General features: G+C 40.8%; 3 protein-coding genes across 4 annotated transcripts; 2 read left to right on the top strand and 1 right to left on the bottom strand.

The window, feature by feature from the left end:
* The first annotated feature begins 6,004 nt into the window (after positions 1-6,004).
* sftpbb (surfactant protein Bb) lies at positions 6,005-11,088 on the top strand. Its single transcript, XM_086031175.1, has 11 exons — positions 6,005-6,166; positions 6,389-6,441; positions 6,706-6,774; positions 6,918-7,040; positions 7,118-7,234; positions 8,037-8,117; positions 8,192-8,375; positions 8,463-8,605; positions 8,900-8,980; positions 9,114-9,221; positions 9,734-11,088. The coding sequence occupies exons 1-11, from the start codon at positions 6,031-6,033 to the stop codon at positions 9,770-9,772; spliced, it is 1,134 nt and encodes a 377-aa protein (XP_085887301.1). The 5' UTR covers positions 6,005-6,030; the 3' UTR covers positions 9,773-11,088.
* On the bottom strand, positions 10,890-17,926 carry usp39 (ubiquitin specific peptidase 39). Its single transcript, XM_086031174.1, has 13 exons — positions 17,717-17,926; positions 17,342-17,420; positions 17,157-17,251; positions 16,945-17,081; positions 16,196-16,348; positions 15,892-16,117; positions 15,722-15,796; positions 15,558-15,625; positions 14,204-14,392; positions 13,227-13,369; positions 12,952-13,087; positions 11,730-11,816; positions 10,890-10,998 (listed from the first exon to the last, which is right to left on the bottom strand). Exons 1-13 carry the CDS (start codon positions 17,784-17,786, stop codon positions 10,945-10,947), a joined length of 1,512 nt encoding a protein of 503 aa, XP_085887300.1. The 5' UTR covers positions 17,787-17,926; the 3' UTR covers positions 10,890-10,944.
* Positions 17,655-20,902, top strand: c5h2orf68 (chromosome 5 C2orf68 homolog). 2 transcript variants are annotated; one of them, XM_086031177.1, is made up of 4 exons: positions 17,655-18,498; positions 19,728-19,843; positions 19,932-20,077; positions 20,156-20,902. In XM_086031177.1, the coding sequence occupies exons 1-4, from the start codon at positions 18,347-18,349 to the stop codon at positions 20,276-20,278; spliced, it is 537 nt and encodes a 178-aa protein (XP_085887303.1). In that variant the 5' UTR covers positions 17,655-18,346; the 3' UTR covers positions 20,279-20,902. The 2 variants fall into 2 exon arrangements, with proteins under 2 accessions (XP_085887303.1, XP_085887304.1); XM_086031178.1 differs by having other exon boundaries at positions 17,710-18,468.
* Positions 20,903-21,168: the final 266 nt, after the last annotated feature.

Genomic DNA, 21,168 nt, shown 5'->3' with positions numbered 1-21,168 from the left:
CTTTCACGAGAGTCCAGTGATCGAGGACTTATGCACATTGCCATCGGAAAAAATTAAACGAGTCTCGAATAAGAAGCCAAGTATGAGCTTAGTGTTAACACATCTTTTTTTTTTCCCCCTCCAGTCCAAAAAAAATAGCACAAACTACCATGAACATTTTTGTGTTCCAATTCGCACGCTAAAAAATGAAATTCAACTTTGTTGCATGATTGATCCACGCGCTGATGTTAAATGATGACCTAGCTAACTTGCTTTAGTTTCCCAGAGACTGCGGTGCATGAACATATTGGATAAAAGCAGAACTAGACTCATTAAAGAAAGAAATCTCGGAATTGAAGATTAACTCTATCTTTGGATTACAAAGATTTGCCGCGGTCTGGATCCCATGACGCAATTCGCTTCTGTTACAAGGTCAAATGGTTCAACCTACCGTCATTGTTCGACAGACGTCTATTTATTCTTCTTTGAGCCTGAATATTGCTTAAAATACGTCCGCGCGACTCGATTTTGTACTACAGCGTCGCATTATGGTGCCATTTTCAACAAAATAATTTGTGAAATTATGTTAGAGGCAAGAATTATTTTGGGAACAATTTTGCAAGTTCCCAATACGCACTCGCTACATGGCGCTGTTTATGAACGGAGAAAAAAAAAAGGCCGCTTACTCTTCGTAGTGAGAAGTGAAGACATCGGCGGCTGTCTCGCACTGCCACTCACTCGGCGCGCCCAACTTGAATTCTCCGCAGTATTTTCACGTTATTTTCCGTCTTTGGCAAAAATGCCTCGGTGTATGGCATACGCTTTCACCTGTAATTTGGGTGAGAATTTCATTGTTAAGAATGCAATTAGAAGTTTTCTATGGGAATACATAATATACTCTTAGACTGAATTAAATCTTCAAACACTGCATGATGTTACAGTACATTTTTTAAAATCCCGTACAATACCTAATATCTTTTAAGTGCAGTTCATTTGCATTTAAATCTTAAGTACAAAAATCTTACTTGTCATCTTTTAAAGGAGTTTTTTTTTAAATAAGATTTATTCAAGTAGTTTTTGTTTTGGGACAGTATTTTAAGTGCAGTGTTAATGTTCAAATTGTGCATATGTTACATTGGCTTACAATTACATTTTAATAGACATTTTAGGAAGCAAACCACGTCCTCGCTATGGATGAACACTCGGGCCCTCTAGACCACTGTATTTAATCTTGGTCACGATGGTGCTACTTGGGGAGCCAAGTTGTCATTTGGGGGTGTGATTTGCTATATGATTTGATTTGAGAATCACTGTCCTCAGTGCTCAAGGGGAACATCACTGGGCAACTTTTAGCAACATATTGATCCATCTTTAGCAACCGATCGTGAAAACGAATTGGCAACACTATTTGGGATGCTCCATTCCAATGCTGCAAATAGCAAATGGCAAATTCCAGGGCAGCTGTCATTCATGGGCTCTTAGAATTTTCATCACATTGCCTTTGTCAACAACAACAACAACAAAAAAGTATTGTGGACAGTACCTGCACCTGCTTGCTAATATTCGATAGATGTGATTGAGTATTATTTTTTTATGAAAGCAAAAGAATCATCGCTGCAGCAACTCGATAGTTCCTTGTTTGAGCTGTGCCCGGAAGGGTTCCAGCCGATCAGGAAATATTTCCAACAGGTTATTTAGCTTTGCCTTGAGTCGTGCATCATTTCCCGTTTACAGCTGGACAAGTTCCACAACCCTTCAGCATCTTGAGCCTACACAGCATGTCAGCGACAAGCAAGCGGCCAATGGCAATCTTTAGCCAGATTTGACCTATTCTATTTATTAGATGTATTTCATACTTTCTTATTAGTACATTTCCAACACTTTCCCGCAAGTAACAATGGAGGATTCAGTCAAGCTTTTACATTAGTTCAAGACTACACAGTGCACGGCTACTGCTCTTTAGTCCCCAAACTTTTGAGTACTCATCCTATTGTGAATCGAAAATGATGTTATTTTCTCACGTTTCTTCCTGGAACACCTCATTTCATTCATTTCAGCGTTTTCCTCGTCTCTTTGATACAGCCTGACCGCGTTGGATTTTCTGAGGTCGAAGCCCATATCAATATTCAGGGTTAGAAATAAATAGGGAGGGGGGGCGTGGAGGCGGTGATATTTGATCTACCTCCTGAATCGACTGATATATGAAACGAGAACTTTTGACATTCACATGCAGGATATATACTGTACATTGACACTAATTCTTATAATACCTAAAACATCATTCAAGTCAAAGAAGCAGAAGACTACTAATTTACAGAAACGTCTTGGCAATATCAAGCAAAATGAAAAATAATTAAAGCATGCATCACGTTGCTAGACCTAACATTTCTAGACCTAATTTTGGAAATTAGAATCGTTTTTAAGCAGTATGAAGAGAAATGAGGCGCTGTGTAGTCATCATATTAAAAATGGAGACATAAGAGACTTGGCAGTTCAGGAAAGAATGCGGTCATACTGTTCATAAAAGCAGATTTTTTTTTTTTAATTTGTGTTTGTTCACAGACACGTCACATTCTTTGTTTTTATTATTATTATTTTTAATTCGATTTCATGCTCTTTTAACCAATATTAATGTCTTCCAATTGAAAGCGAAGGCATTATTCATGCACTCACTGTTTTTGTTACCTTTGAAACATGTAAAAGTTTTGGCTTTAAAGTGAAATGTCCAAGGCAAATCCTGCAGTTATTTTTTTGTCCTTGTAGCACCAACAGTTAAGTTGGCTCATTGTTTATTTCACAAAAATGCAACTTTTGCAAACGCTGTGTAAGAGCCCTGTTTTTGATCATGGTGGACATGGGAATTAACAGTTGCATAATAATCATCGTTTATTTCACAAACTAAAGTTTGCTATTATATTATTAAGTCACAGTGTGAAAAAAAAAATTTTAATGACAAAAAAAAAGTCATTTCTTTAGTGGTTTCTCTCAATGGGGGAGAAGTGTATTGTTGTACTTTTGGCGGTGTGTTTGTGTGCGAATTTACAGGCAGCAAAAAAGTGAATACATCAGTTAAATATTTATCAGTAATACACTATAATCCTTCTGATTAAACGGCCCACTGATAATTTGATCAGGCTGTACTTCGTCATGACAATGCGGTAAGACTGTGAATAAAAATAAGAGGCTTCATCGGGAAGGGTTAAAACTGGCCGCCAATCGAAACACTTTAATCACTGCGCTAATTATTTAATTACAACATTTGCATTGTATGAAAAGGTGATGCCTTTGTGTTTGATGCCACTGTGGAGGTGTATCATGACAAGAGAATGGGGTTGTCTAAATGAGCCCTGCAATTGGCTGGTTACCAGTCCACAGTGCAGTGGCCTAGCCAGAACCTCTTCCGTGGGGTGGCCAGAGTGGCCTGAAGCCAGCCTAAAGTTAACACACAATCAGTATTCCCACTTAGTATTTTTTTTTTTTTTTTTTAATATTAGCTCCGCTGTTCTTATCTACCTCCCTCGCCTCCCTCTCTGTTTGTTTCTCGCAATGGTTGCACTCTAGACTGTAGCGTGAAATACCGGCATTCACGCAATGGCCGTATTAAACATCATAACATACCATTACGACACACTATTTATTAAAAATATCGGAGTCACTGCCAGGTAGGGTTGGGCATCGTTTGAATTTGGATTCTGGTTCTGATTCCAATTCTTCAATTTGATTCTGGTTCCTAACAATTCTCAATTAGCATTCTTAAAAAAGAAAAAGAAGAACAAGAAGCTAACCAGAGTTATTTTTTTTGGGGTGGGCGGGGGCGGGAGAGAAATCGTATGAACATCTGAGTTTTTTGTTTGGGAACTTTACTATGAGTATCTAAAAGCGCTATTTTTTAACCAGTGCATTGATATTGAACCTATGAACTTGAATTTTTCATAAGAGAGCTTTATCTTTGAGAGCCTCAAGAAACTACAGTAATGTGTCAGGTACTTAAAGCATGCTACTGAATGCACTTGTGGAGCATATATATATATATATATATATATATATATATATTAATTTTTATTTTTATTTTTTTCGAACATGTGAAAAAAAATGACAGGAAGAAAAAAAACTGTCATTCAAAGTGCATGAAAACAACAACAACAAGATTAGTTGTATAATTTGATATTCGACAAAATCAAACAACTTTAAACTTTTAGAATGTAGAAACTACGCACTTGCGTGGTGGAGATAATTGACGATGCAGATTGCTCTCATAACTCTTTTTTGCAGTACAGAGGCTGTAATGAGTTCTTATACAATACAAAACAATTGTATTTATATGGCGCATTTCATAACAGCTAGGGCTGTAACAAAGCACTTTACAATACAATAAATAAAACAAAGACAATAAAAAGGCTGTGGTACATGTATTGATAAATGTAGACATAAATAATATATAAAATATGAATAAAATATAAATAAATAAAGACAATAAATTGACATAAAACACTATATATAAATTGACACCGGAAAAGAGCCGAAAAATTCAGGTCTTGGTTGTTTCCCCAGACCTCTGAATATGGTTAACACTAGTGAGCAGTCAAGAATGTGCAAAGATTTATGGTTGAGAAAATGTTTTACTTTAGACAGGATAGAAATGCTTTTTGAAAGTTTAGATTTTTTATATTTAATGTGAGGCTTCCAACAGATTTTACAGTCAATAATTACCCCAAGGAATTTGATCTCAGATGTCTCTATGTTCACACCACCAATTTGTACTCTTACTGCGCCGATTGGATTAACAATCGACATAAACTACGTACCTCTCCCATTCAGAATAAAATGTTGATTGGAAAGGGCTTGATCGGGTCAGAATATTCCGAACGGTGTGTGTACATAAAGCCTTTTTATTCCGATTAGGCGTTTAATCTGAATAAATGTGTCCATATGAACTTAGACAGGGATCAAATGTCACGGTCGACATCATATTGCATCCTGTATTGATGGCTTCAGAGCATATACTGGTGAATTGTGGCAGAGTTTCAAGGGATCTAAGAACACTATGTGAACACAGGTATCAAAATTTTCCTTAGAAGTGGGGCGGCCAGAGAGCAATCAGGCCACCATGTAGCATCGTCCCTGCTGTTTTTTTTTTGTAAATATGAACACTTTCTGGGCCTAGTGCCTTCAATACATTCTAAGAGACACGTTTACCAGTGATAAAAAAAAAGTACATTTAATTTGTACATTTATAACATTTATGTATTAAATCAGTTGCAGTTTCTCAATTTGTTCTTTTTATTCTGTTATATTTTTACTCCTGTACGGCTCACGTTTGCCATGTACCTGAGGTGTTACCAAACATACAGAAGGAGGGAGTTTAATCCCTCTGCTGCCATCTAGTGGTCATTTTGTAAAAGATTTTGATCTGGTAGTTTTTTCGGCTTGTCTCAGTCCTGTTTGCTGTATTAAAATTCAAGCCTGGTCTTGAGTGGTTTGCATCTTGTGGTGCATGTTCCTGTACTTTTGGTCATGAAGTCTTCCGCACCTTGTACGTCGTTGAGTTGTCTGTTACAGAATACGTATAACTAATGTAAATTCTAGACTGCCTCAGGAGTCACAGAAAAACAGGACACCTACGCTTAAAAAAGCGTCACAGACTCGTTATTGAATTCGGACTTATGAGCAAGGACAATAATGTTTAATATGGAACATCTTCAAGCGTCGCACATTCTCGGCAGGATACGAGATATTTAAATGAGAACGCGAGAGAGTATCGTACGCATGTTGTTGAGTTCCTAGCTTAACGCCGTGCGCATATTGTTGATTTGCCACATCTTATATGGCGGACACGCTGACGTGTGACATCAGTACGTGCCACCCCGCCCCGCTCAATGAATGCATTTATCTATCGTTTTGCTTTCCTTTGGAGCGCCAAACTTCATTGGCGCTTTGATTAAAAAAAACCCCGTAAAAATTATAATGTTGATATAATTTGGGATATTAAAACTGTTAATGCATCGTTATTGTCAGGTGGGATGTGACGCGCAGTTTCGGTTTGCGACCTGGATGCATGTTAAGACGGATAACTTCCGGAGCGGCAGACAAATAAACACAAGTCATCTGCTTCTCATTCTGTGCAGCTCCTACATCATGTCGGCTGTTGCGTTTTTCGTGGTGGTCGTAACGGCGTTTCTATGCCCTGGTAAGATGAAGCTGAAGGTGGACATTTTAATGTCTGCATCCATATCACCTCACCTGTCCCTGACGAGCAACGTTGATGTCTTGTTATTCTGTACGCTGTACACAATGGGATGCCATTTATTTATTAGGAATTAGGAATCTATTAGTTAACAATTTGTCATCCGTCTTGTCATGCTGAATGTTAATTTGAGCAAAATATATATTTTTGTCTTGGATTTCTAAGGACTCTCCATGATCATCAAAGACCCTCTGGCATTCACCAAACACAATAATCTGGTAAGACTTTTCAAATAAAAAATGCATAAAATATCTGCCTATTGAGCATTACAGCAAGCCCACCAAAATACATCAATGCAGTAGTTTGGATTTCACACTTTGTCATGTTTATCAGTCATAGAAAACAGTCAAGATGATGTTCTGCTTAGCCCAAAAGACTACACCTGATGTTTTATCCATAATGCTGAGTGCATGTATATTTAGTTTAAACACATTGGACATCAGTGATGACAACATCTGTTTGTGTCACCTCCTTGTCGGAAGGCCATCTGCTCACAGTGCAGCCAGGTCATCCAGCTCTCTGCCAACATGATTCCCAGCAAAGACAGTAAGGTGATGAATGTTTTCGTTAGTCTTTTTATGAAATATGAGCCTAATAGCTAGACAACTGTGGCGTTGTCTACCTATTACTTTGCACACATTCCAAGTCGTCTTGCTTGAGTGCTAATTGCATTATGGCCCGTGTGTTTTTGCAGGAGCGCTTGTATGAAACCTTGCATGCGCTATGTCAGCACCTCCCGGACAAACAGGCGTTGAAATGTGACTCTCAGTTGAAGACGCATTTGCCCAAAATCCTGCTGCAACCACTTGATCACGGGGTAACGTTTCGTCCTCCCGTGAGAGAAGTGAACAATTTGACTACAGTTTTACAATAATGCGTGAGTGCCTCGTTTAGGACGGGGAAGCTACCTGCTCGGCTTTCGGGCTATGCGCTGCCCACAGGGATGAGGAAGAGATTGCACTTCCCCAACGTGACAATGGGGAGGACGTACCTGCGCTCACCAACACACATGTGCGTATGAAAACACAGAATTGGAATGCACGCCAAACTTTATGACCACTTTGAAATGATGGTTAGCCGTGCTTCGCCCACATTAATTGGCAAAGGCAAAAAAAAAAAAAAATCTTGGAAATTTAGCATCGCTCATCTGTCTGCAGTTGTACAAGTTCAGTGTTGCCACAGTTAGCTTGAAAACATGAAAGTTACATTGCTGATTACTTGATTTTGAAAATATTCTGAAGATAAAAATCATACTTGCTAAACTAAAACGGAACCGGAAATGAATTAACTTCCGTTACGGTGTACGTCAGCCAAGAGGAATTGCCCATGTTAAAAGTACATTCATATAGTATGAGGTATTTATAATTGATCAATAATGTTGTTGTTTTCACAATAGAATCCTGAGTTTTGACTTTGGCTTTTGAGGTCCGCACAATAAATATTCTGTAAATAGCTGAGAAAGTTTAGAAATAATTTATCTTGGCCTGTTTTTTTTTTTAACTCCACAAGAACCCGACATTTGAACAGAGGCGTGTAGACCTTTGCCATTTTGTAATGCAGTATATTTCGGTTCAATTGCGTAGCGGTTATCACCTGTACAATGCCCTCAATTTAACTCAAACCGAGGTACTAATGCTCGCTAGAAAAGTAACATCCCATGATGCATTGCGACAGTAAAAAACATTTTTTATCTTCGGCTTGAGACCAATTAACCAGTTGTGGTGAGAAGATATCGAAATAGAGCAACGCATCACACCATGTCCGTCCAAGTTTGTGTCATTGGTGGAACTAGCTTGTTGTTGTTTTCATCCAGGAGCAGTTCAACCCAGCTTGCACCCTCTGCTTGTTTGTCATCAAGAAACTAGAGACTCTGTTACCCCAAAACATGACCGAGGTTTGTTTCGTATCCATTTTTGCTGTCGTCCTTCCTTGTGTCCGTTGTCTGTCACCGTTTTCCTCTTCCTGTAGGATGCGTTGATGAAGCTCATGGCCGAGGTCTGCGATCTTCTCCCTCAAAGCTACGAGGACGAGTGCGATGACTTTGTCGACAAATACGGTGTGCAGATCGTGGAATTCCTGCTGTCTTCGGCCGCCCCTCACACCATATGTGCTTTGCTGCACATCTGTTTGTTTGGGGACTCTCCTGCCCCAGGTCAGCGGCAGCTTCACTGACAGGATATGCACACTATGGACATCTGCAACTTTCTCACCCGGTTACGATGCCGTGATAACTTCCCAGAGGTGTCCGTCCCCTCGGACTGTGATTCATGCCGTACGCTGGCTGTGCTGAGCCGACTTGAACTGGGTGCCAACGCCACAAAGCCTGAGACGTCCTCTTTCCTGCGGTCCGTGTGTGGTCGTCGCCCCAAAGCCATCCCAAAGGTGCGACTCTTGGCCCTTGCGAGTCAGACGTTTCAAATCTCCATTTGGCATGGGTTCGAATGTTCCTCCATGGGTTATGCAGGCTACCTTCCAGGCTCCCAAAACATGCCTGTCGTATTAGTTGAAGACTCCAAACTGTCTGTTGGTGTCAGTGGTGGCGTTGTACGTAAAAGTCATCATCTACCTTTTTTCAAAGCCGCTGCTCTGTATAAACGCCACTCGCGGCAAGTGAGGCTTCGTCACTCGAGCGGTCCGCCTTCATGACGCCTGTAAGTGAATGTTTTTGTTTTTCAGTGCGAGGCGTTCACCCAAATCTATGGCGCAAGACTGCAGCAGGTTTTGGGAAACCAGGTGGACCACGAAGACATTTGTGAAGTAAGTGCACCGGGGCGAAAAACCGCTTCGCGGGGCTGAAGTTACGTTTGTTTTGAAAATTCCGTTTTGATGCACCAACTTCAGAATCGAACATTTTGTGCCCCGTTTGTCGTCACTTCCGTCTGTCCTTCAGAGGGCCGATCTGTGCACGACAAAGAAGTCGGAGCTGCTGGGAAGCAATCCCTGCACTTGGGGGCCAAGCTACTGGTGCAGAAACACAGACACAGCTCAGAAGTGTGGCGTAAGTTATATTCATGCCCGTCGCTCAGTTATTAAGTAGCGAACATAAAGTGCAGGGTAAGATACGAATTTGTATGTTTGTTGCCAGCGTGACTCAACATCTGCTTAACCAATTTCCAAAGCTTTATGAATGGGTACCATGGTAATGGCAGGGAGGGGCGGGGCCGGTCTACCACTCAGTGGCAGTATTGTTAAGCCTCCACAGAATAAACGCAACTGTTCAGAGATACTGATTTTATATTCAACTTTTCAGAACTGTATCTAATATCACCTTCTTCAACCAAGTTAGCTGCAAAACTGATCGATTAAAACTTACCTTTGTAAAGGTTGTCTTGGATAGTGAGTACATTGCTTGCGTCCTTAAAATCCCTCTGACAAATTGACTTGAACGAATTTACTTGCATTCACTATCCCGCGTACAGCATTCCCGTTTTTTTTTGTTTAGCCGTCTGTGAGCATGCGTTTGGATTTGTCGCCTTTTTGATTACTGATGTGCTTGTGTTCTCCTTTCAGAACGTGGCCTTCTGCGAGAAGCACATTTGGAAGAAGTGAATAGCTCTTAATCAACTACATGCATGTGCACACAAAATCACACAGATTAGGCTAGGGTCACACCGCAGGGCTTAATGCTCAAATCGGATTTTTTTTTTCGAATTACTCTATGTTAAATTGAGCAAAATATGTATTTTTTTTTCAGCATTTTTTTTTTTTTTTGTGTAAGCGTTCATATTACATTATAAATGCGACCTCAGTCTTGTCTGCAGCATCAACACATGCGTCGCCAAAGTGACGTCACTCAAGACGTATTGTTTACGGAAGTAAATGTGGCATTTCTACAGTGAAGCGATTCGGTCGGAGGTAGAAGTAATTGCAGTATTTGGGGGGAAATTACGAGGTGGGGCTTGTCTATCTCATTTCATTTTCACTAACAATGACGTCACGTCATTAAAGTGCGTAAAAAAAATGAAGCGATCTGAACCGTGGCTGAATTACTACGTACTATAAATGTCCACTCTATGCTTCAGGTTTCAAGTGGGATTAAATTCAAGTCAAATTGATATATACTGTTTTGCAAAGTTGAATCCCTCTGCTGCCAGCACTTTCCCTCCTCCGCCTGTGCGGAAGAGCGCATTTTGGGCTCTAGCCGAACTATATGCGACATGGCGAGGTTCAGACTGCAGTCGCATTGCAAAAAATACGATACATATCCGATGTAGGACCACATACGAAAGCGGCCCAGGTCGGATCTGAAAAAATCGGAATTGAGCCGTTCAGACTGTCATAAAGAAACAAAAAACAAATACAGGTCGCATATGGGCATAAAATCCAATCTGGGTCGCATTTGCCTGCGGAGTGAACCTAGCCTTATTTCCCTCATATACTTAACATTTTTGTCATTTACTGTGTTTCCACACTATTTTTGTCTGCATGGAAAAAATATGACTGGCAGCCAAAAGTCAACCATCACTTGTCCTGTTGCATTGTGCTCTATGAACGTGGAAATGTTCTGTGTGGTCGATATGAAACATTTTCAGATGATTGAAAGGCGACGTGAAGAGCTACATGGTTCTCGCTCAGCTGTACAACATAAGAATGTTTATTTAGAAGCATCAACAGAAAAACAAAACCGGTGGAAAAAATACAAATGTAATTTTAATTTTTTTTGGGGGGGGGGGGGGACACACACGCACAAAAAAAAAATCCTGTGGTGCTCCTTTTATCCATTATGCACCGGTGTGGTTGTTTGTGTCCTTATCACTCTCCTGTCTCTTCCAAATCTACAAGAGATGGAAATGGAATCGCTAATCATTTGATAACTGTGTGCCACTAGAGAAAAAATAAAAAAATAAAAGAATTTGAGGGATTCATTTTTGTTGTTGTTGTTGATTTGTTTGTCCAGTGGAGCCAAAAAGGTTGACCACAATTCCAGAACGCTGGTTAACTTCCAAGTTCTAGTGATTTCAAAATAAAATCCAACTCAGCATTAAAACCAATCTGTAGTGGGCATGTGCGGACATTTTAAAGTCATACAAGTGCAAAAAGGTAACTGTTTAATATGATGTAAAAACTAAAATAGTCTAATGATAACCTCAGGGATCTCACAATTTAACGATTGTAATTGTAAAGTATTGAATGAAGTTTGGTGCCAAACTAGCAAAAGAAAACGCAAAACAATTCCAGAATGAAATCCTTGAATGTTTGTTTGGCTGAGGTTTTGCAAGATTGGCCGACATTTTTGTAAAAATGTCATGGGCATCCAACTTGAGGGGTTCCGCTGGACATGAAATTATTTTCAGACATTTTTTTTCTGTAAATTAATGATGAGTGGATGAGCCTGCCACAGTCATAGCTTCTATTCTATTGTGTGCATTTGTTGAGAAATGTGTAAGCCGAATAACATGAGTGATAATGCTCGACTCAGTACTCACAAATAAAAATTGTACGATTGGAAAAATGGCTAACTGCTAAATAACACAAGTCCAGCAACGGCCACACGTAGACAACTCACCTGGATATAGGCCTCCGACAGAGTGATCATCTGGGGGAGGATGTCGATCACCTGCAGATCCTGCATCTCGTACCACTTCCCAGTTCCCTGATGGGACACAAACGTTTGGTCAGCAGAACCGAGACAAAACAAGGGTTTAAAAACGATTCACTGCTCAACAATGTACAGCGAGTGTCCTTGAAAGTATTCATACCTCTTGAACGGTTTTCACATTTTGCCACCTTATAACTGCAAACACGTTTTTTTAGTTGGTTTTTTTTTTGACTGAAATTTTGTGCTTAACCAACACAAAGTAGCACATACTTGTAAAGTGGAATGGAAATCATACATAGTTTTCCAACCTTTAAGCAAAAAAAAAAAAGTTTAAAAAATGTGGCGCGCATTTGTATTCAGCCCTCCCATGTCAATAGTCTGTAGAGCCACCGTTTGCATGTGTTTTGGGGTACATCTCTACCAGCTTTGCACATCTGGGCACTGCAATTACTGTATTGCCCTTTGTTCTTTGCAAAACAGCTCGAGTTCGGGTGTACAGCATCCGAACAGCTCTTTGGTCTCATCTAACCAAAGCACCGTCGCCCACGTTTGCGGTGTCCCCTAAATGGCTTGTAGCAAACTGCCAAGGGGACTTCTTATGCCTTTTGTTTTCTTTTTTTTTTTTTTATTATTACAAAAATGGCTTCATTCTTGCCACTCTTCCACAAAGGCCAGATTTGTGATTTGTGGACAGACCTATATGGCTACGTTTGTGACATACTCGAATTTTGGAGGACATATCAAATGGTGCTGCTTAAGATGTTCAAAGCGTGTGATATTTTTTTTTATAAACTAATCCTGCATTAAACCTCCCCGCAAATATATCCCTAACCTTTTAGCCTTTTATGATGTCGTTCACCAATGTTCTCTATCAAGCTGCTAAGGCCTTCACAAGGCTTCTGTATTTATACTCAGTAAATTATACACAGTTGGACTCTATTCAATACTAATTAATTTAATGATACAAATGCACACTTTTCGAAATTATATTTGCTTAAAATTTGAAGATGCAAATGGTATTTCGTTTTTGTTCCACTTCACAATTATTGCTACTTTGCCCAACTTGGTCTGTGACAAATCTCAACAAACCACATTCAGGTTTGCGATTGCCAGGTCACAAAATGAGAAAAAAGTTCAATTGGTTAGCAATACTTTTCCAGGCCACTGTGCATTTTTAGGCTGCACCTACGTGATGCAGGACGTGTATCCTGTAGGCGCCTTCAGTTGGTTTCCCATCATGCACCACATTGGCGACGAGGTCATACGTCGTGTTCTTCTCCGTGACTTGGGCTTCTTCTGTCAAGTACTCACGAAGATCTACATTCCTGATCAAGAGAACACAACTCTTAACTGATCCTGCTCAGTTTACTGATGACCCACATGTTTGGTGATTGTTGTGTGTCCCATTTTTTATTTTTTTTTTACTATGCTCGTCTGTCCTAGCGCAAGGCCGGCAACGCTTACGTGATGGGGAAGTTGACGATGGTGGGGTTCTTTTCCACAAAGAAGTTGTTCTTGGTGAACCTTTTGATGCAAAAGATGAGGTATGGTGGGAGTTTGGTCAACTGGAACCTTTTCAGGAAATTCTCCTTGTATGTTTTGTACTCCTGGAGACATAAGAGACGGAAGGCTGCTTTGTTAAAACGTATGAATTAACTGTGCTTCTTCTTGAGAAATTGATTATTGTTTTAAACCACAGCCCTCTAGCTCCATTCAATTTCTAAATGATAATGGATCTCAACGCTAATGATTTTACAAAGTAAATATCAGGGTTTGTCTTTTTTGATCGAATATCTCAGTGTGCACACTCATTTGGCAGACATTGTTGCGCAAAATGACGTATTTGTCAGATAAAGGAAATTTGGTCCATCAAAAGTTACTCTCATTTCCATAAAACCTTTGAAAATCGGACTTCAGGTGCAGTATGTTTTGTTTCAGTCTTGACTACGCGTCTTGATCAGTGGTGGTCGGATTTCAGCCTTTGGACATGTCTCTAAGCACTGAACACCTTGAACTTCTGGGAACGCTAGGTAGGCTATTGCTCTGTAATATGAAAGCACTGGAAAGACGTTTCAGACTCGTTTCTGTGTAAATCTTTGGTCATTAATTTGTGACTTTTTAGAACCTGTTGATCTTTGGCAAGAAAGCCTACGATAGCTCAGTGACCATGAGCCAATATCTTTGCATATTCCAGCATGCTGCCTGCAACCCTTTGAACGTTTTTTTTTTTAAAACAAATTTTAGAGTCAGACAAATCTCTTTTTGGCATTGGCCTTTTTTTTCTATCCTCCTTAAGTCATAGCTTCCCCTCCCTCCCTCATTACACGAATACACCTGATGTGCTCATAATCAATCATCACGCCATACAGCCTGAAGTTGGTAAATAACAAAAAAAACGAGTTCACACACTTCCCGACCTAATAATTGTGATGTGTTGTTACCTTCTCGGTGCTGCCGTTGAACTTGCCCAGAATGTTGAAGAGAGGAACCTGTGGGATGATAAGCTGCTCCTTCTCGTCCTTGTACAAGGGGGCCGTTGGGAGGTCAAGGGTCAAGAACAAGAACGTGGACTCTGACATCTGCTCCTGGTACTCATCGGTCAGGAGCAGTGCGTCCTTCTCCTCTGGTGTCTGGAAACATTTAAGCATCATGAGGATTCATCAAACGAGTAGAAAAGTAGTCCGAGTGGAGCGCTGCACTCTTTACAGCCTTCCAAAAGACCGTCAGAAACTTTGAGGCAAAGATTCAGTGACTCTTGCATTTCTTTGTTTCCCTTATTTTGGCAGTTAAATAACAGGCGGGCAAAGTACGGCCCGCTCCATTCTTTTAACCAGGCCCACCAATCCCTTAAACACAGCATTAGTCATTGCGTTCTCAGGATCTCTTTTTGCTCCGGTTCTCACGTTCGGACAGAATTTGGGAGAAAGTCTCTGCACCCGCAACTTGGACTCTCCTACATACAGAATGACTCGAAACTCAAGAAACTGGTGTCCTTCAAGTGGAAATCAACACCATTTTTTCAAGAATATGTTCCCAGCAGGCCCACTAGTTGAAACACTGCGTTCTGATGAATATTGCGTTTGTGTAATATGAGTTAAGCAGCAAAATCCACCCCTTTTTAGCCAGCTCAGGGGGTAGCCATTTTGTCACTTTTATTGACTGAAAATGACATTACAACTGCTCAGGGATCAGGTAACGACCAATCACGGCTCAGCTTCTGAAAGCAGGTGAGCCGTGATTGGTGGTTGTGAGCAGTGGATTAACTCTTATTCCACAAACGCAGTATTTATCAGAATGCCTTGTTTCAACTAGTGGGCTTACATAGAACATATTCTTGAAAAAAAATATGTTTGGGTTGACTTCCTCTTTAAAACCTGTTTGATGTCAGTGTTAAATGAATGTTGTGCCTTTGCAATGCGGCGGCATTTCTGGCAAAATATTTTGGGGACAGTGAATCCCGTTTGAAACACAAATACTGACATGACACTTACGATACTTTATATTTACACCAGTTTCTTGAGTTTCAAGTCATTCTGTACGTAGGAGATTCCAAGTTGCGGGTGCAGCGTACCGAAAAGCCTTTGTCCCAAATTCTGTCCGAACGTTTGGGACAGAGAGCAAAAAGAAATCCTGAGGACGCAATGAAGACCGCCGTGTACTTTACTGCCTGATAAAAACCACATTGACAATGACCTGGCCCATTTGTCCATTTCTAAAAATCAAAATGTGGCTCTTGAGCACAAAGATTTGCCCACCCGCCGTTTAAACTGACAACAAATAGTGTAGTTGACTCACCAGATCTGGGTGTGGTAGCTTCTTTGAGAAGATCCGCATGGAGCCTTGGAACGCTTTTGTTAGGATTGCTAGATTGCAAAAAAAAAAAAAAAAACACAGGATTACATTGATGATTTTCAAAAGTGACAATACATAGATACTTAAGTCCCCCCTCCCCCACTCACTTGGCTTTTTCTTTGTACCTCCAAGAGCACCATGCAGCGCATTCAAAAACCATGTCATGAAGTCCACAGCGTCTCCTACAGAGCACACATCACAGGCCTACAGTCATGGCCACAGAAACGCATCTCATTCAATCTGCATTTTTCCCAAAATGCAAGCCCATAATTCTGACCTTGCTTGGTGATTTGGAAGTTCTTCTTGCTGCAAAGCACCACGGCCTGGAGCATCTCATGAGGAGACACGTGGGCCTTGAAGTTTCTCGGATTCCAAAGTTTGCGCATCAGCTCGCCAAAGCGCTGCACCAGCAGGAACATGATGTCTCCCGGTGGTCTGCGGATCCCCCGATAGTTTTCCTCCTCTAGAAAGTAGTTCCGCAGTGGCGGAACATTGGAAAAGGCCTTGAAGAGACAAAGTAGTTGCGTACAATATCGAAAACCTCGGAAATCTGTGTTCCTAAAATGAAGAAATATTCATACCTGCAAGACCACATTGGCGTAGTCATTGGCTTTAATGTTGTTGAGGCCAACAATGCCTGGCAGATAAGTTGTTCCGTCATAGGCTCTGTAAAGTTTGCCCTGCTTGTCCAAACCGGAAATGTGCAGCTTGGTGAATGTTGGTTTAAGCACATACTGTGGAAGTAAACGATAAGGAATTTCTGAACCATCTCATTTAAAAAAAAAAAAAAATGGTACAAAACAAATGGTCATACGCAAATTGACAGAAGTAAATGTTCACTGAATACATTCATAACCTCATCGAATACAATCAAAATTGTGCATTTATAAAGATAATAATGGCCAAGTATTGAGGTATTAATTGAAAATGTTAAGTCAAATATTTGAAAATAAATAATATTTAAATAGCTTTTAGCTCTAGTGTTTCCTCATGTGGGTGGCTGGCCATGTCTTTTTTTTTTTATCATAGTTCATCAGGTTATGTGTGTGTGTGTGTGTGTGTGTGGGGGGGTGTGTGCGTGTGTGTGTGTGTGTGTGTGGGGGGGGGGGGTGCGTGTGTGTGTGTGTGTGGGTGAGTGCAGGTTTGCTTGTGGAAGCCGAATCCTTTCATCTGTGAATCAATCCGAGACTTTTTTGTGATTAAGGGTTATGTACATAAACTTGACTTGACTTGGCCTGGTGCAGAAAAGCCAGTTCTAGAAATTGGATGGATGTTATTCTGGGACAAAGCGAACATGTCCTGGTCCACGGTGATCAAATCGCTGACTCACCGTAATGTCTTCTAGCGAAGAGTCAATGATCTCATAGTTGTCAGGCAGACAATAAAACTTGAGTGTGTGCAGGTTGAGGAACACATGGTGGGTGAACTGGACACTGTGGGTGTACGCATGGGATTTCAAACCTCGACCTACACAGGGAAGCGTGTAGCAAGTAAGTACAGTTTAATAACTAAAGTGATGTTTCATTGCTACAATGCCCATACCTTGAAAGTACTTCCCACATACGAGGCAGGCATACACGTTGATGTGTGACAAGGAGATGGAGCAGAGCTTCTCAAAGTCAAAGTCCAGCACACTCCTAAGGGACAAACACACAAACGTAAGGACTGAGCCTGGGAGCTTGCTAGCATTCAGCACTGCGAGCTGTACACAACTGAATGCATCTTGCCTGTTTATGGTGTCAAGATACGGACAGTGACGGCTTCTTCGGTCCTCCACAACACGACCTCGCCTTTTTTTGACTGGCACTGCAACATGACGTGAAGCAAAAGGTTATTGAATTATTTCATTCATTTCACGGTTCAAACTGGCTAGGCGAGCACGCTAGTGAGCACGCCTATAGCAGATGGTAGATGGGAAACTACCTCGTAAATTAAATCCGATGTTTTTTGTTTGTTTGTTTTTTTAGAATGTTCATAAAAAAATAGACGTTGATGGGAGGATGCGAGTACAGTATTCAAAATATCTCAAGTTAGAAATGTGTTGACGTTAGCAACGTGCTAATCCAAAACCAGAATGAATGTTGTAATTTATTTTTCCCCACCGTCCTCGTCGTCTTCGTCGTCCACGTCGTCTTCTCTTTCTCGCTTCACAGAATCCATTGCAGTTATCATAATGTAGGTTATTGGTCCAAGCAGAGATTTTACTACTGTAAACTTTATTTCGCACAAACCAACCGTCGAAGACAAAACGCGTCGGAGCCCGCCGTGCTACGTCACTCACTGCGACAGAAAGATTATGGCGGCCACAAAAAAACGAACCAAAAATTTATATTAATCCCATAAATCATAAAGATTAAAGACTTTCACTTTGTGAAACAAAATTCTTTATATCTATTACAAGACGCATTTAAACCGTTTTAAACAACACTCATCTTTAGTAGGCATTAAACGACTGAAATTAACAAATCCTCTCCGGTCTGTCCTATGTTGTGACAATGTTTCGTTCGAGTGGTATTAAATAATTGTTTTCATTCATCATTTCAATTTTAAAACACGAGCAAGTCCTTTTTTAAAAATGTATTTATTTATTAGAAAGTGTTCACGCTTAACATTGACCCGGAAGTGTTTTAGTTGGCCATCAACTTACTAGCAGCTAGCCATGTAGCTTTTTGTCAGACTCTTGTGGGTTCTCTTGCGTTATTGGCACAATCATACTGCCACGTTTGTGGACTATGTCGGATGAAATGGATATTTTTAGAGACGAAGACGCGCACGAGTTGAAGTACAAACGCGGGGGGCGTTTGGACATGAGCCACGGCTTCCTGCACCATATCCGCAGGAACCAGATTGCCAGGTGGCTACAGCTAATGCTAGCGGCTACAATGTTAGCAAACATCGATTATTGTCCTACAGCTGATCCAGTCTCAACAAATTAATAGAACAATGCAAATACTCAGAGGAGGTTATTTCTACTTAGGTGTGTTTTTATAGAACATTATATGAAAGGACGCACATGAGCTTGAGTTGTAGTTTTTGGTTCGGTCTCAGTATAGCACACTCATTTAAAAGTTTGTGTGGGAGGAGGTAGCATATTGTGCCAGTTAAGTATACAGTTGGTGCACGGGAAAATGTATGCAGGATGTATTTACTTTCACAATTATTATTGTAAGTACCGTTATAGTACCGTTACAGTTCTGCTTTTGAACAAAAGGCAGGGCTCCAGAATGTCCCCAAATGGTGGACCCCCCGCCCCCTAAAACAAAACATTTTGAGACAGTATGTGCATCTAAAAACAATTTCTAATCCCGCATGTGCAATCAGTAAATTTGCTGGGTTATTTTCTTGAATATGTTTAGTTGCTGACAAACCTATGCCCCACACTCCAGCACATTTATCAGTAATACTATGAAAATGAGTAGGAATATAAACACAGTACAGTACTTACCTTGCAAGTCGATATACAATGTGCGCCCTTAAATTTTCCATTTGCGGCTCTAAAATTTCAGGTTTGGGGCCATTGTGCTCCTAGTAAAAAATAGTTACTCTGGTGTCTTGAAAGGACACACACATGTTGAAGGTAATTAGGTACAACAAATGTATTCCAAATTAGTCCTTTTAAATAGAATAACATTGGAGCAATATTTTTGAAAAGCAACCTTTCGATGAAAGTGCCGGTATTTGTTCAAACTACGACAAAACCAGATTGTTACAGTAGTTACTCATAATTCAGTCATCAATTGCCAATATGTGTGTCGCAAGGTGTATGTGGCACATTTAATGATTGGCTAGCTAGCACCTCAGCCACACAGAACGGAGGTTCGGGATTACAATCTGTGCTCTGGCCTACCAATGTTCCAAAACATGCCTGTTAGATGAATTGAAGTCTATAAAATGTCCATAGGTGCGATTGTGAGTGTAAATACTTGTTTGTCTATCCGTGTCCTATTAACAACTGGTCCATTGTTTGTATGTGCCCTGCGATTGACGGGTGGGCCATGCAGGGTGACTCCTGCCTCTCAAGCTCACCTGTGACACAAATGAAGACAAGTGCTTTTGAAAAGAAATGGCCAGACAATCTATTTATGACTATTGTTGTTTGTCCTTGCCTCCAAGAGATGACTACGACAAAGAGGTGAAGTTAGCCAAAGAAACTCAACGGAGGAGGCACACTACAACTCCTCAACGACCCAGACGACCTGACATTCAGGTTTACCATCCCCGACAAAGACGTAAGGCATTTTTATGTCTGAGTCCTGTTGACTGTCATCAGTTTTCCAGGTCGGATGGAATTCACAGCCACTAATTATAATGCTCTAGATGAATCTGAGCCTCATGTGAGCGCCGAGGCAGAAGAGTGGAATGAGAGCGGCTCAAGCACTGAGACGGAGATGCAGGGAACTGAACTCTTCTGGCTCGACTATCAGGCGGACTCGGGGACCATCACATCCTTCCTTGTGCACAAGGTGGCCGAACCGTCCTCTGCACTATTGCGTGCCTGCTTATTTTTCATTGCTCGGTAATCCGTTTCTTTTTTCCTAAAGGACGACAATCCAGCGAGGGTGGTAGAACGCGTCGCTGAAAAGAACGTCCTGGATGTAGCCATGAGGGCAGTCCTGGAGGTCCGCATTCGAAAGGAGATGGACAAAAGAAGAGATAAACGCTGAGGTGAGGGAGGAGCGTAAGAGTGTATTTCGCAACAGACGCACGGTAGGCAAAGACCTGCCCACAACGTCGTCATCCTGATTAGCAGGAAGGCTGCAGACAGAGCTGGCGTGAAGAAACCTGGATGATTGTGTCAAGTAGGCAAGCACAGATCCGATGTGCATTCCTGTTGTTGTAAAAAGAAGGACGTATAGTCGATGGCAGCCCACGCTGCATTTCACTCGCCTTGTGCCGAGTTTACATCATAGGGGAGCATTGTGCACATTTGTGTTCCATGTTTTCTAAGACAAAGAAGAAAAGAAAACCGTTTCCTCTGTTGTTCATATTTGAAGTTTGAATAAAGTGCTAGAAGTGGGAGCACCGCATGTTTTTTCAGTGAGTTTTACCCTTGACCATGTATTTATTTTGCGTCATTACCTCTACTATTGTATTATATTGTCTACAATTTATTTTATTTTGTTGTAATGTACGTTTTTTTTTGTTGTTTTTTTTTGTGGACAACTTTTCTTCCCATGATTTTATTTGTTTTCTTCAAATGTGTCCTGGTGCAATTTTTGGAGTTAATAGCATTGCAATGTGAATCCTTTCTATGTTTCGTACAAATAAATGATTTGGATACAAGCATATTTCTTTTCCAAGCATCAATTTTGTTGCAACTCATCCTTAATGACAAATAGACAAGTTTTTACAAGTTGTCTTCAGCAGGTGGCGACAAAAAACAATATTCTTCCTGGGAAGTAGTCTTAAAATGGTCCGGAAGCATCCACTGCGCTTTTAAACGCATACAATTTTGCAGTGTTTTTAAATCAAAGTTGCCATAATCCGACCCTCAGCAATCCGGTGTTTTAGGACCACTAAAGTCACTTGATGCGCCAGTTGCCTCTGATACGTT

The sequence above is a fragment of the Filicampus tigris genome, chromosome 5 (assembly GCF_054856515.1).
Source record: "Filicampus tigris isolate MCC_2025a chromosome 5, RoL_Ftig_1.0, whole genome shotgun sequence".
In the NCBI taxonomy this organism is placed as follows: Eukaryota; Metazoa; Chordata; class Actinopteri; order Syngnathiformes; family Syngnathidae; genus Filicampus; species Filicampus tigris.
This window is presented reverse-complemented; position numbering and strand designations above follow the sequence as displayed.

Excerpts from the sequence above, each read along its gene's own strand:
- sftpbb (XM_086031175.1), top strand. The coding sequence starts at position 6,031 with ATGCATGTTAAGACGGATAACTTCCGGAGCGGCAGACAAATAAACACA. Across the intron at positions 6,167-6,388 it reads AACGGCGTTTCTATGCCCTG|GACTCTCCATGATCATCAAA; the intron begins GTAAGATGAAGC and ends TGGATTTCTAAG. Across the intron at positions 8,606-8,899 it reads GCCCCAAAGCCATCCCAAAG|TGCGAGGCGTTCACCCAAAT; the intron begins GTGCGACTCTTG and ends TTTGTTTTTCAG.
- usp39 (XM_086031174.1), bottom strand. The coding sequence starts at position 17,786 with ATGATAACTGCAATGGATTCTGTGAAGCGAGAAAGAGAAGACGACGTG. Across the intron at positions 17,082-17,156 it reads ATGTGGGAAGTACTTTCAAG|GTCGAGGTTTGAAATCCCAT; the intron begins GTATGGGCATTG and ends TTCCCTGTGTAG. Across the intron at positions 15,626-15,721 it reads AGGTACAAAGAAAAAGCCAA|CAATCCTAACAAAAGCGTTC; the intron begins GTGAGTGGGGGA and ends TTTGCAATCTAG.
- c5h2orf68 (XM_086031177.1), top strand. The coding sequence starts at position 18,347 with ATGTCGGATGAAATGGATATTTTTAGAGACGAAGACGCGCACGAGTTG. Across the intron at positions 19,844-19,931 it reads TTACCATCCCCGACAAAGAC|ATGAATCTGAGCCTCATGTG; the intron begins GTAAGGCATTTT and ends ATAATGCTCTAG. Across the intron at positions 20,078-20,155 it reads CATCCTTCCTTGTGCACAAG|GACGACAATCCAGCGAGGGT; the intron begins GTGGCCGAACCG and ends TTTTTCCTAAAG.